The 13407-nt window shown below is 57.1% G+C and overlaps 1 protein-coding gene across 1 annotated transcript in view; it reads left to right on the top strand.

Moving 5' to 3' along the window:
* Window positions 1-11869, top strand: part of AKAP8 (A-kinase anchoring protein 8) — a 23375-nt gene extending 11506 nt beyond the window's left edge. Inside the window, exons 2-10 of the mRNA XM_039378704.1 lie at window positions 291-1012; window positions 2390-2531; window positions 2665-2712; window positions 4659-4755; window positions 6749-6890; window positions 8257-8350; window positions 9788-9918; window positions 10613-10708; window positions 11571-11869. Of these exons, the coding sequence (XP_039234638.1) occupies window positions 291-1012; window positions 2390-2531; window positions 2665-2712; window positions 4659-4755; window positions 6749-6890; window positions 8257-8350; window positions 9788-9918; window positions 10613-10708; window positions 11571-11843 (1745 nt within the window). The 3' untranslated portion in view covers window positions 11844-11869. The remainder of the gene's footprint in view (window positions 1-290; window positions 1013-2389; window positions 2532-2664; window positions 2713-4658; window positions 4756-6748; window positions 6891-8256; window positions 8351-9787; window positions 9919-10612; window positions 10709-11570) is intronic.
* The last annotated feature ends 1538 nt before the right edge of the window (window positions 11870-13407 follow it).

Genomic DNA, 13407 nt, shown 5'->3' on the forward strand with positions numbered 1-13407 from the left:
AGGAGCTCTCCCTCCATCAAAAAACCGCTTTTCTTCAATATCCCTGAGCTTCCCCCAGAACAAGGAAAAGGTGCTGTAGGACATGGAAAACCATTGGTACTCAGGGTTTAAAAACCCTCCTATCCCGTTTTTCCGGCCCAAACCCCTCGGCTCGGGCTGGGCAGGGCTGGGCAGGGCTGCAGGGAAGTGATTCCAGGCCTTGACCGTGCTCTCCCTCCATCAAAAGTTCAATATCCCTGAGCTTCCCCCAGAACAAGGAAAAGGCGCTGTAGGACACCGGGTTTAAAAACCCTCCTATCCCGTTTTTCCGGCCCAAACCCCTCGGCTCGGGCTGGGGAGGGCCGGGAAGGGCTGCAGGGAAGCGATTCCAGGCCCTGACCTCTCTCCCTCTCCCCCCCGCAGCTCCTTCCGCTTCGAGTCGTTCGACTCGTACGACTCCCGCTCGTCGCTGGGCGAGCGGGACCTTTACCGGGCCGGCTACTCCGACTACGGCGACGCCGCCGAGCGCGGAGACTCCTTCGGCACCGCCGGCGCCGGCTCCGGCGGCGGCCACTTCGACTCCCGGCGGGAGCAGCCGCGGAGCCGCGGGAACGGCTTCGGGCTCCTGCGGGGCCGGGGGCAGAACCGCGCCCAGAGCCGGGGCCGCCTCGGCGCCTTCGGCCGCCCCGAGGGATTCCCGCCCTCCTCCAGCTCGGAGCGCCTGTCGGCCCGTTGGAACGAGCTCAACTACCTGGGGGCCGCGCGCGGGATGGGCGGCGCCGGAGCCAACCGGCTGCCCTCCCTCTTCTCCCAAGCCCTGGTGCCCGAGTACGGTGACTACGGCGACTACGGCGACTACGGGGACTACGGGGACTACGGAGACTACGGGGATTACGGGGACTACGGAGACTACGGAGACTACGGAATGATGGGCATGGGAATGGGGCGCTATGGGAACGCGCCCTACGGGATGGGCCGGCAGCGCAACAGGGACAGGATGGGAGCGGCCCCCTGGCACGGGAACACCCTCGCCGTGAGTCCGGGAACGGGGAACGGGGGTCTGGGCGTGTCCGGAGGGGGTTGGGAGTGGAATTCCTGGGAGAGGGAGGAGTTGGTTCGTGGGGGTTGGGGTGGAATTCCTTGGAGAAGGAGGAGTTGGTTCGTGGGGGGTTGGGGGTGGAATTCCTTGGAAAAGGGAGGAGTTGGTCTGTAGGGGTTGGAGGTGGAATTCCTTGGAGAAGGAGGAGTTGGTTTGTGGGGGGTTGGGGTGGAATTCCTTGGAGAAGGAGGAGTTGGTTCGTGGGGGGTTGGGGTGGAATTCCTTGGAGAAGGAGGAGTTGGTTCATGGGGATTGTGGTCATGTCCCAGGGGGTTGGGGATGGAATTCCTTGGAGAAGGAGAAGTTGGTTTGGGGGGAGTTGAGGGTGGAATTCCTTGGAGAAGGAGGAGTTGATTCATGGGGGTTCTGGTCATGTCCTGGGGGGTTGGGGTTGGAATTCCTGGGAGAAGGAAAAGTTGGTTTGTGGGGGGTTGGAGGTGGAATTCCTTGGAGAAGGAGGAGGAGTTGGTTCATGGGGGTTCCAGCCATGTCCCAGGGGGTTGGAGGTGGAATTCCCTCTCCAGGGGCACTTAAAACAACTCCACCCCATCCCAAATCCGCTCTCCAGGGGCACAAAACAGCCTGGGAGTGCTCAATCCATCCCAAATCCATTTACCCCATCCCAAATCCGCTCATCCCATCCCAAATCCACTCTCCAGGGGCACAAAACAACCTGAGAGTGCACAATCCATCCCAAATCCACCTTCCAGGAACATAAAACAGCCTGGGAGTTCTCACTCCATCCCAAATCTACTCACCCCATCCCAAATCCGCTCATCCCATCCCAAATCCGCTCATCCCATCCCAAATGTGCTCATCCCATCCCAAATCTGCTCATCCCATCCCAAATCCGTTCATCTCATCCCAAATCCGCTCATCCCACCCCAAATCTGCTCATCCCATCCCAAATCCGCTCATCCCATCCCAAATCCATTTACACCATCCCAAATCCGCTCATCCCATCCCAAATGTGCTCATCCCATCCCAAATCCGCTCATCCCACCCCAAATCCGCTCATCCCATCCCAAATCTGCTCATCCCATCCCAAATCCGCTCACCCCATCCCAAATCCGTTCATCTCATCCCAAATCCTCTCTCCAGGGACACATAAAACAACTCCACCCCATCCCAAATCCGCTCTCCGGGGACACAACCCCATCCATGGAATCCTTTCCCAAGCCCCCCCCAGCCCCGCGGGATCCCGGAATTCGAACTCCGGTGGGAGCCGTCGAGGCCGGGTGGGACTCTTTGACTTGAACGCTCCTTTGGCGCCTGGAATTCCCCTGATCCGAGGATTTCTCCCCGGTTTAGCCCAAGAGAAGAGGCTTCCGGAGCCGCTCCGGAGGCCGCTCCGACGGGGAAGGGGGTCGGAAGCGGAAACAATCCCAGAGCGGGGACGATCCCGAGGCCAAACAGCCCCGGACCGACAGCGAGGGCGACGACTCCGACAATGGTACGGCCCCGGGTCCGTCCCAAAGCCGCCCTTCTCCCGGGATTTCAGGGGGTTTTCCCGCCTCTCCCGGGGGTTTATCCCGTTCCGGAGCCGCTTCTCCCCCACCCTGAATTGTTTCCCTTTTTTCCCGCAGCGGACGAGGGAGAAGGAGAGGAAAAATCCGGGGATGAAGGTGACAAAGGTGTAAGTGACTCCGGCATCCAGCTCCGGGGAAAATGGGGGAATGTTGCGGCTGCTCCGGGGGTTGGGATGTGGAAAATCCCCCAGAAATAGCGTTGGGAGCCTGGGTATCGTGGAAGGATTTGCCCCCTGGAATTCCCACGGGGATCACGGGTGGATCTGCTGCACTGAGGAGGCTGGAAAGCTCGTGGAGAGGGAAAGTTGGGACCCTGGAGTGGGAAAGTTGGGATCCCGGAGTGGGAAAGTTGGGATCCTGCCCCTGGATGTGGCTCCTGGAGAGGCTCCTTGGGGCTGAATCCCAATTTAGTGGGACTTTTCCAGGTGGGATTTGGATCCTGGGGGCAGTTTTGGGGTCTTGGAGTGGGAAAGTTGGGATCCTGGAGTGGGAAAGTTGGGATCCTGCCTCTGGATGTGGCTCCTGGGGAGGCTCCTTGGGGCTGAATCCCAATTTAGGGAGCGATTTCCAGGTGGGATTTGGATCCTGGGGGCAGTTTTGGGGTCCTGGAGTGGGAAATTTGGGATCCTGCCCCTGGATGTGGCTCCTGGGGAGGCTCATTAGGGCTGAATCCCAATTTAGGGAGGGGTTTCCAGGTGGGATTTGGATCCTGGGGGCAGTTTTGGGGTCTGCAGATCCAGGAAAATGAGGGGCTGGGGGAGGTTTAGGTTGGATATTGGGAAAAATTCCTTCCTGGAAAGGGTTGGAAGGGGCTGCCCAGGGCAGGGCTGGAATCACATCCCTGGAAGTGCCCAAAAAACACCTGGATTTGTCCCTCTGGGGGGGGGGTGGACACGGCTCAGGGGTGGCTTTGGAAGTGCCAGGTTGGGTTGGACGATCCCAAAGGTCTTTTCCAACCTGAACAATCCCGCGATTCCGTGACACGGGTCCCTAATCCGCGGGGATCCGAGTGTTTTATCCCCATCCCTAAAAACGAGGGCCGTCGAATCCCGAAAGGACACGAGGGAATTCCCAACGGAAATAACCCCGGGCTCTCTTTGTGCTTCTCTTTTCCAGGAGAACCGGAATGGGGGGGATTGGGCGGAGCCGGGGGGGGGGGTGTCCCCCCATTCCCGGGGTCCTCCCGGAACGATCCCGCTCCGGCTCCATCCGCTTCCCGTCGGGATGCGCCACCAGCTCCGTGTTGGGATCCCGTCACCCATCCAGGTGCCGCCCAGCCCGGCACGTGGAATTGCCCCTCTGGAGAACCGGGAAGTGCCCAAACCCACGTGGATGTTTCCTTGATTCCCACGGCATTCCTTGATTTCCCTGCCCTGCCAGGCAGAGGGAAAAACATCCCGAGCCAAGGGATTTTCCAGGGAGGCTCCCCGGGATCCCCCTGCTTTGGTTCATTCCTTTCATTAGGTGGGAATTCAGGTGTATCAAAGAATCCAAGGAATTAATCCAGGGAAGGGCAGCTTTCCCTGGGAATTATCCAATTACGGGGCAGAGTTTCGGTCTTTTCCTTCTTTTCCTTCTTCTTTTTGCTTTCCCGATAATTCTCAAGGAATTATTAGAGGTTTATCCAGGGATTCCCGAGGAATTCTTGGGAGTGTGACGCGAGGGACAGATCCCAAACCACCCCCAGGGAAGCAGAACCGCTGGAGCTCCGGGATCTCCCGGGATTTTGGGGCTTCGCTTCGGGAGCGGCTTTTTCAGCCTCGGGGGAAAAAAAGGGGGGAACGGGGAAAAAAAAAAAAAATAGGAATTTTGGGGCAGAAAGCAGGAAATTCCCTCAAGGAGAGGAGATGGAGGGGTCTGGAAAAGTCAGGGCTCTTCCCGTTCTCCCTGTCCCAGTTTGGGAGTCAAGAACTCCTGGAGACCTTGGGAAGAGGTCGGAACTTGGGAGAGATTCCGGAGCCCGACAGAAGTCGTGAGAGCAAAGAGATTCCCCCAAATCCGAGGGCTTTGGGCCCCAAAATCCCGGGAATAACTGGGGTTGATTCCCGCAGCATCCGGGGACGGTGGCGAGGACGACGACGAGGAGGTGAAGAAGAAGAGGGAGAAGCAGCGGAGAAGGGATCGGATGCGGGATCGGGCCATGGACAGGTGAGCACAGGGACCAGCCAGGGATCGGCCAGGAGCGGAATTCCTGGGAATAACGGGGGAAAATCCGCCGGGGGGTCGCGTTTTGGGGCTCCTCGTCGGGATTTCGGGAGGGTTTTCCCGGTTTTTGTGCGGTTTGGGATGAGGAGGCACCAAAGGGGGGTGAGACGTGGACGGGAAGGGCTGGGAAATGATCCAGGGAGGGAATTAAAGATGGAATAACTGGATCCCGGGGCATTCCTGGATCCTGGGACATTCCTGGATCCCGGGGCATTCCTGGATCCTGGGGCATTCCTGGATCCCAGGGCATTCCTGGATCCCGGGGCATTCCTGGATCCTGGGGCATTCCTGAATCCCAGGGCATTCCTGGATCCCAGGGCATTCCCGGATCCCAGGGCATTCCTGGATCCCAGGGCATTCCTGGATCCTGGGGCATTCCTGGATCCTGGGACATTCCCGCATCCCAGAGCATTCCTGGATCCCAGAGCATTCCTGGATCCCAGGGCATTCCTGTGTCCCAGGGCATTCCTGGATCCTGGGGCATTCCTGTGTCCAGGGGCATTCCCGGATCCTGGGGCATTCCCAGATCCCAGGGCATTCCTGGATCCTGGGGCATTCCTGTGTCCAGGGGCATTCCCGGATCCCGGGGCATTCCCAGATCCCAGGGCATTCCTGTGTCCCGGGGCATTCCTGGATCCCGGGGCATTCCCGGATCCCAGGGCATTCCCAGATCCCAGGGCATTCCTGGATCCTGGGGCATTCCTGGATCCCAGGGCATTCCTGAATCCTGGGGCATTCCCAGATCCCAGGGCATTCCTGAATCCTGGGGCATTCCCAGATCCCAGGGCATTCCTGGATCCCGGGGCATTCCCAACCAGGAAGAGGATCTTCACATCCAGGGGAACATCCTGGGAATTCCTCCAGGTGCTTTTAAACTCCCGGGGGTTTCGGTGTCCCAATCCCACGAAATGCGGTTTTTAGGGAAAAACGGGAGCCGTTGGATCCGGGTAGGTTCTCCAGAGGTGGTAAAAATCCCGGAAAAAAGTCAGATCCCGTGGGATGGCACTTGGGAAAACCCAGGAGGAGAAAATCCAGGGAGGGATTTGCAGTGTCCTGGTTCGACCGAGCCTGTTCCTCATTCCCAGTGTAATTCCAGGATCCAGTTCCCCTGTTCCTCCTTCCCACTGTAATTCCAGGATCCAGTTCCCCTGTTCCTCCTTCCCACTGTAATTCCAGGATCCAGTTCCCCTGTTCCTCATTCCCACTGTAATTCCAGGATCCAGTTCCCCTGTTCCTCATTCCCACTGTAATTCCAGGATCCAGTTCCCCCGTTCCTCATTCCCAGTGTAATTCCAGGATCCAGTTCCCCTGTTCCTCATTCCCACTGTAATTCCAGGATCCAGTTCCCCTGTTCCTCATTCCCACTGTAATTCCAGGATCCAGTTCCCCTGTTCCTCATTCCCAGTGTAATTCCAGGATCCAGTTCCCCTGTTCCTCCTTCCCACTGTAATTCCAGGATCCAGTTCCCCTGTTCCTCATTCCCAGTGTAATTCCAGGATCCAGTTCCCCTGTTCCTCATTCCCAGTGTAATTCCAGGATCCAGTTCCCCTGTTCCTCCTTCCCACTGTAATTCCAGGATCCAGTTCCCCTGTTCCTCATTCCCACTGTAATTCCAGGATCCAGTTCCCCTGTTCCTCATTCCCAGTGTAATTCCAGGATCCAGTTCCCCTGTTCCTCCTTCCCACTGTAATTCCAGGATCCAGTTCCCCTGTTCCTCATTCCCACTGTAATTCCAGGATCCAGTTCCCCTGTTCCTCATTCCCAGTGTAATTCCAGGATCCAACTCCCCTCTTCCTCCTTCCCACTGGAATTCCAGGATCCAGTTCCCCTGTTCCTCATTCCCACTGTAATTCCAGGATCCAGCTCCCCTGTTCCTCATTCCCACTGTAATTCCAGGATCCAGTTCCCCTGTTCCTCATTCCCAGTGTAATTCCAGGATCCAGTTCGCCTGTTCCGTCTGCAAATTCCGGAGTTTTGAGGAGGAGGAGATCCAGAAGCACCTCCAGAGCAAATTCCACAAGGAGACCCTTCGCTACATCGGCACCAAACTGCCCGACAAGACCGTGGAGTTCCTGCAGGTGGGAATTCCAGCCTGAATTTGGGAATTCCAGCCCGAATTGGGGAATTCCAGCCTGAATTTGGGAATTCTGGCCTTCTGTTGGCAATTCCAGCCTTAATTTGGGGAATTCCAGCCTTAACTTGGGATTTCAAGCCTTTTGGGAATTCCAGCCTTAATTTGGGATTTCCGGCCTTTATTTGGGATTTCCAGCTTTAATTTGGGGGTCCCAACCTTCATTTGGGAATTCCGGCCTTAGTTTGGGAATTCCGGCTTTCTGTTGGGATTTCCAGCCTTGTTTTGGGAATTCCAGCCTTCTTTTGTGATTGCCGTCCTTCTTTTGGGAATTCCAACTTTCTGTTGGGAATTCCAGCCTTCATTTGTGATTTTCAGCCTTAATTTGGGGAATTCCAGCCTTAATTTGGGATGTCTAACCTTCATTTGGGATTTCCAGCCTTCATTTGGGAATTCCAGCCGCCTTTTGGGAATTCCAGCCTTAGTTTGGGAATTCCAACCTTAATTTGGGGAATTCCTGCATTAATTTGGGAATTCCAGCCTTAATTTGGGGTTTCCAACCTTCTTTTGGGATTTCCAGCCTTAATATTTGGAATTTTTCAGGCTTAAGATACTGGATTTCCAGGCTTAATATTTTGAATTTTTCAGGATTGATTTGGGATTTTCCAGTTGCAAGATTTTTTCAGGCTTGAGTTTGGATTTGGGGGCATTCCCTAAGGATTTGGGGGCATTCCTCAAGGATTTGGGGGCATTCCTCAAGGATTTAGGGTCATTCCCCAAGGATTTGGGGGCATTCCCCAAGGATTTGGGGGCATTCCCTAAGGATTTAGGGTCATTCCCCAAGGATTTGGGGGCATTCCTCAAGGATTTAGGGGCATTCCCTAAGGATTTGGGGGCATTCCCAAGGATTTGGGGGCATTCCTCAAGGATTTAGGGGCATTCCCTAAGGATTTAGGGGCATTCCTCAAGGATTTAGGGTCATTCCCCGAGGATTTGGGGGCATTCCCCAAGGATTTGGGGGCATTCCCTAAGGATTTGGGGGCATTCCTCAAGGATTTAGGGGCATTCCCTAAGGATTTAGGGGCATTCCCTAAGGATTTAGGGGCATTCCCTAAGGGTTTAGGGGCATTCCCCAAGGATTTGGGGGCATTCCCTAAGGATTTGGGGGCATTCCTCAAGGATTCGGGGGCATTCCCAAGGATTTGGAGTCTCCCCCCAAGGATTTGGGATCTCCCCCCAGGAATCCGACGGTGCCACGGGCGCGGGCTCCCGTTTTATTCCGGTTGGGATCATCCCACCTCTTGCTCCGGTGGCAATAGGGAGGGAAAAGCACATTCCCGGAGCTGGGAATTCCCGCCCCCCTTTCCCTGCAGGAATACATCGTCAACAGGAACAAGAAGATCGAGAAGCGGCGGCAGGAGCTGACGGACAAGGAGGGAACCAAACAGAAACCGGATCCGTTCAAGGGTGAGTGGGAATCCCCTCGGGAATTCTGGGAATGAGCGGGAAAACCCAACCCTTCAAGGGTGAGTGGGAATCCCCTCGGGAATTCCGGGAATGAGCGGGAAAACCCAACCCTTCAAGGGTGAGTGGGAATCCCCTCTGGAATTCTGGGAATGAGCGGGAAAACCCAACCCTTCAAGGGTGAGTGGGAATCCCCTCGGGAATTCTGGGAATGAGCAGGAAAACCCAACCCTTCAAGGGTGAGTGGGAATCCCCTCTGGAATTCTGGGAATGAGCGGGAAAACCCAACCCTTGAAGGGTGAGTGGGAATCCCCTCGGGAATTCTGGGAATGAGCAGGAAAACCCAACCCTTGAAGGGTGAGTGGGAATCCCCTCGGGAATTCTGGGAATGAGCAGGAAAACCCAACCCTTCAAGGGTGAGTGGGAATCCCCTCTGGAATTCTGGGAATGAGCGGGAAAACCCAACCCTTGAAGGGTGAGTGGGAATCCCCTCGGGAATTCTGGGAATGAGCAGGAAAACCCAACCCTTGAAGGGTGAGTGGGAATCCCCTCGGGAATTCTGGGAATCAGCAGGAAAACCCAACCCTTGAAGGGTGAGTGGGAATCCCCTCGGGAATTCTGGGAATGAGCAGGAAAACCCAACCCTTGAAGGGTGAGTGGGAATCCCCTCGGGAATTCTGGGAATGAGCGGGAAAACCCAACCCTTCAAGGGTGAGTGGGAATCCCCTCTGGAATTCCTGGGAATTTTCAGGCTTAATATTTGGGATTTTTCAGGCTTAATATTTGGGATTTTTCAGGCCTAATATTTGGGATTTTTCAGGCTTCATTTGGGATTTTCCAGGCTTATTATTCCAGAGTGGGATAACTCTGCTCCTCATCCGGAGCAACGCGTGGGGTGGATTTGGTCTCCAGGAGGGAATGTCCTGGATTTGGGTGGATTTGGGTGGATTTGGGTTGGATTTGGATGGATTTGGGTTGGATTTGGGTGGATTTGGATGGATTTGGGTTGGATTTGGGTTGGATTTGGATGGATTTGGGTGGATTTGGGTGGATTTGGATGGATTTGGTCTCCAGAAGGGAACATCCTGGATTTGGGTGGATTTGGGTGGATTTGGATGGATTTGGGTTGGGTTTGGGTTGGATTTGGGTTGGATTTGGGTGGATTTGGGTTGGATTTGGGTGGATTTGGGTGGATTTGGGTTGGATTTGGGTGGATTTGGGTGGATTTGGTCTCCAGGAGGGAACGTCCTGGATTTGGATGGATTTGGGTGGATTTGGGTGGATTTGGGTTGGATTTGGGTTGGATTTGGGTTGGATTTGGGTGGATTTGGTCTCCAGGAGGGAACGTGGGCCCCGGATTGGGAGCGGGCGGAGAGGGTCGGTTGGAAGGTGCCCGGTTGGAGCCGACCTGTGGGTTTTCCCGGGATTTCCCGGGAGCAGGGATCGGCCAGGAGCACTTCTTCAAGAGGATCGAGGCAGCTCATTGCATGGCCTGTGACATGTTGATCCCGGCCCAGAACCACCTTCTCCAGAGGCACCTGCGATCCGCCGACCACAACCGGAACCGCAGGGTGAGCCCGGCAATTCCGGAGGGCGGGAATTCCGGAGGGCGGGAATTCCGGAGCGCGCGGGGCTCGGGGACGGCTCCGGAATCCCGCTGGGAACCGTCTGCCGAGCCAGAGCCCTGGGCTGGGCTGGGCAGGGCTCGTCTCCTTCCTTAGGAGGTGGAAAAACGGGGAGAGGGGGCGGGAAAAGGGGGCGGGAAAAGGGACATCGGAGCCTTTTCGGGGGGATGAAACGAGGTCCCTTCTCCCGACGTTCCCCAGGGGAGGGGCTGCCTCGTTAAATATGCAAATGAGGGGGGGCTTGGAGGGCGTTTGGGGAGCTGATGGACGGGATGGAGTCCATGGATGAACCGGGCTGGGAAGGGATTGGGATGCCGGGGATGGGGACGCGGGAATGTCGTTCGGCTCCTCCGGAGCGGCTCCGTCTCCGAGCGTGTGCCGCGTTATCCGGACCCAATCCCGGGATATCTGGGGGGTGTTCAGCCCGTCCACAGCTTCCCCCGGGGTTTGACTTAGCGGGGGTGAGGCAGGTGCTCCATCCATCCATCCATCCCTCCATCCATCCCCGTTTTGTGGGATGGGAGAGCGGCTTTCCCAAGCCCTGGGGGGGAGGAGGAGGAGGAGGAGGAGGGAACCCAAACTCCCGATCCCGTTGGAATTCTCCCCCTCTGGGCTCACCCCGGGCCCCGTCCCGCTGCAGATGGCTGCCGAGCAGTTCAAGAAGACCAGTTTACACGTGGCCAAGAGTGTCCTGAACAACAAACACATCGTCAAGATGCTGGAAAAATACCTCAAGGTGAGTCCGGGAAAACGTCGGCGCCGAGCGCCCGGAGCGGCCTCGTCCCGGAGCGGCCTCGTCCCGGAGCGCCGGCACCGGCGGCTGCCACTCGCTGCCTCCTTATCCTTAAATCCTGGAGCTCTTTCCTCTGCAGGCGGTTTGAGCCCCTCCTGGTGGATTTTTGGGATTTTTTTTTTCCCCCGTTGATTTCCCCCCTCCCCTCGCAGCCGGTGCCCTGTGCCGGCGTTCCGGGCGCCCGCGCCGGGATCGCAGCCCGGAAACGGGAATCAAAGCCACCAAAACGCCAAAGCTGGAGCTTCCCAAAGTCCCCCCCCACCCCCGAGCGAGGCCTTGGGGGGGACGCCACAGGCCCTCGTCCAGGGAGGGCAGGAAGATTCCTGCCGGGATCGGGTCCAACCTGGACGGCTCCCGACCCACCTGGAGGGGAATTCTCCCCCATTTCCAGAGCCGGGGCAGCTCCAGCAGTGAGGAACCCCCCCGGGATCGGGGAGTGCATCCCATTCCCGGGACAAACCCTCCTATTAGTCCCCCCCACCCCCTTTTTTCCCTCCTCCTCTTCCCTGGGGAAGCGGCGGAGCACAGCCCGGCCGACCTCCGGAGCCGAGACGGAGCGCGCGGAGGGGTCGGGATCGGGGTCGGGGTCGGGATCGGGGTCGGGATCGGGATCGCTCGAGGCCTCGCCGGCGCCGGGAATGGCAGGACGGAGCCGGGAAGGGCCCGCGGGGTCTCCGGAGCGCGGGGGGATCGCGCTCCGAGCGGGGCCGGAGCCGAATCCCGGTGGGTGTAACCGAGAGAGAGGAAAACTCGCCTCCTCCTCCTCCTCCTCCTCCTCCTCCTCCTCCTCGTCCTCCTCCTCCAGGCGAAGAGGAAAAGAAGCGCCTTTGGCTCCTTGTTGTTCCCTGGGAATGCGGGAACAGCCCCGGATCCGGCAGGAGGCCCCGTGCCTGCAGGCAGGGGCAGCAGGTGCCCGCGTGTCCCCCCAGCCCGGGGCAGCGGCCGAGCCCCTTCCCGGCGCACGGCTCGGCTTCGGCCCCACCCCGGCCGGAGCCGGACCCCAAAAACAGGGAAAAACTGCGACTCCAACCTCTGGGGCCAGGGAAAAGGGATGTTGAGTGCGGAGTTGGCCAGGTAGGATGGCCCTGTCCTGTTATCCTGGCATAGGATGGCCATGTTCCCATTATCCTGGCATAGGATGGCCCTGTCCTGTTATCCTGGCATAGGATGGGCATGTTCTCATTATCCTGGCATAGGATGGCCCTGTCCTGTTATCCTGGCATAGGATGGGCTTGTTCCCATTATCCTGTGTCCCGTTATCCTGGCATAGGATGGCCCTGTCCTGTTATCCTGGCATAGGATGGCCATGTTCCCATTATCCTGGCATAGGATGGGCCATGTTCCCATTATCCTGGCATAGGATGGCCCTGTCCTGTTATCCTGGCATAGGATGGGCATGTTCCCATTATCCTGGCATAGGATGGCCCTGTCCTGTTATCCTGGCATAGGATGTCCGTGTCCCCATTATCCTGATGTGGGATGGCCCTGTCCTGTTATCCTGATGTGGGATGGCCCTGTCCTGTTATCCTGATGTGGGATGGCCCTGTCCCATTATCCCAGTGTAGGATGGCCCTGTCCTGTTATCCTGATGTGGGATGGTTATGTCCCATTATCCCAGCCTAGGATGGCCGTGTTCCTGTTATCCTGACTTAGGATGGCCGTGTCCCTGTTATCCTGATGTGGGATGGCCATGTTCCCCTTTTCCAGCCTCTCCGAGCTGGTTGATGTCGGATGGCCGTGTCCCTGTTATCCTGGTGCAGGATGGATGTGTTTCCTTCATCCCAGCCCAGGATGGCCCTGTCCTGTTATCCTGGCATAGGATGACCATGTCCTGTTATCCCAACACAGGATGGGCCATATCCCATTATCTCAACACAGGACAGGCATGTCCCATTATCCTAGCCCAGGATGGCCATGTCCCCATTATCCCAACAGGGGATGGCCATATCCCATTCTCCCATGGCAGGACATCCGTGTCCCGTTATCCCAACAGGGGATGGCCATATCCCATTCTCCCATGGCAGGACATCCGTGTCCCGTTATCCCAACAGAGGATGGGCCATATCCCATTCTCCCATGGCAGGACATCCGTGTCCCGTTATCCCAACAGATTGTGGCCATATCCCGTTATCCCAACACAGGACATCCGTGTCCCGTTATCCCAGCACAGGACATCCGTGTCCCGTTATCCCAACAGATGATGGCCATATCCCATTCTCCCAATGCAGGACATCCATGTCCCATTATCCCAACAGATTGTGGCCATATCCCATTATCCCAACACAGGACATCCGTGTCCCGTTATCCCAACAGATGCTGGCCATATCCCGTTATCCCAACAGATGCTGGCCATATCTCGTTATCCCAACAGAGGACAGTCATGTCCCATTATCCCAGCAGAGGATGGGCCATATCCCGTTATCCCACGGCAGGACATCCGTGTCCCGTTATCCCAGCAGAGGATGGGCCATATCCCGTTGTCCCATGGCAGGACATCCGTGTCCCGTTATCCCAACAGAGGATGGGCCATATCCCGTTATCCCACTGCAGGACAGTTATGTCCCGTTATCCCAACAGATTGTGGCCATATCCCGTTATCCCAACACAGGACATCTGTGTCCCATTATCCCAACAGGGGATGG

This window comes from Pipra filicauda, unplaced genomic scaffold (assembly GCF_003945595.2).
Source record: "Pipra filicauda isolate LSUMZ 115617 unplaced genomic scaffold, ASM394559v2 scaffold1441_size46269_pilon, whole genome shotgun sequence".
Lineage (NCBI taxonomy): Eukaryota > Metazoa > Chordata > Aves > Passeriformes > Pipridae > Pipra > Pipra filicauda.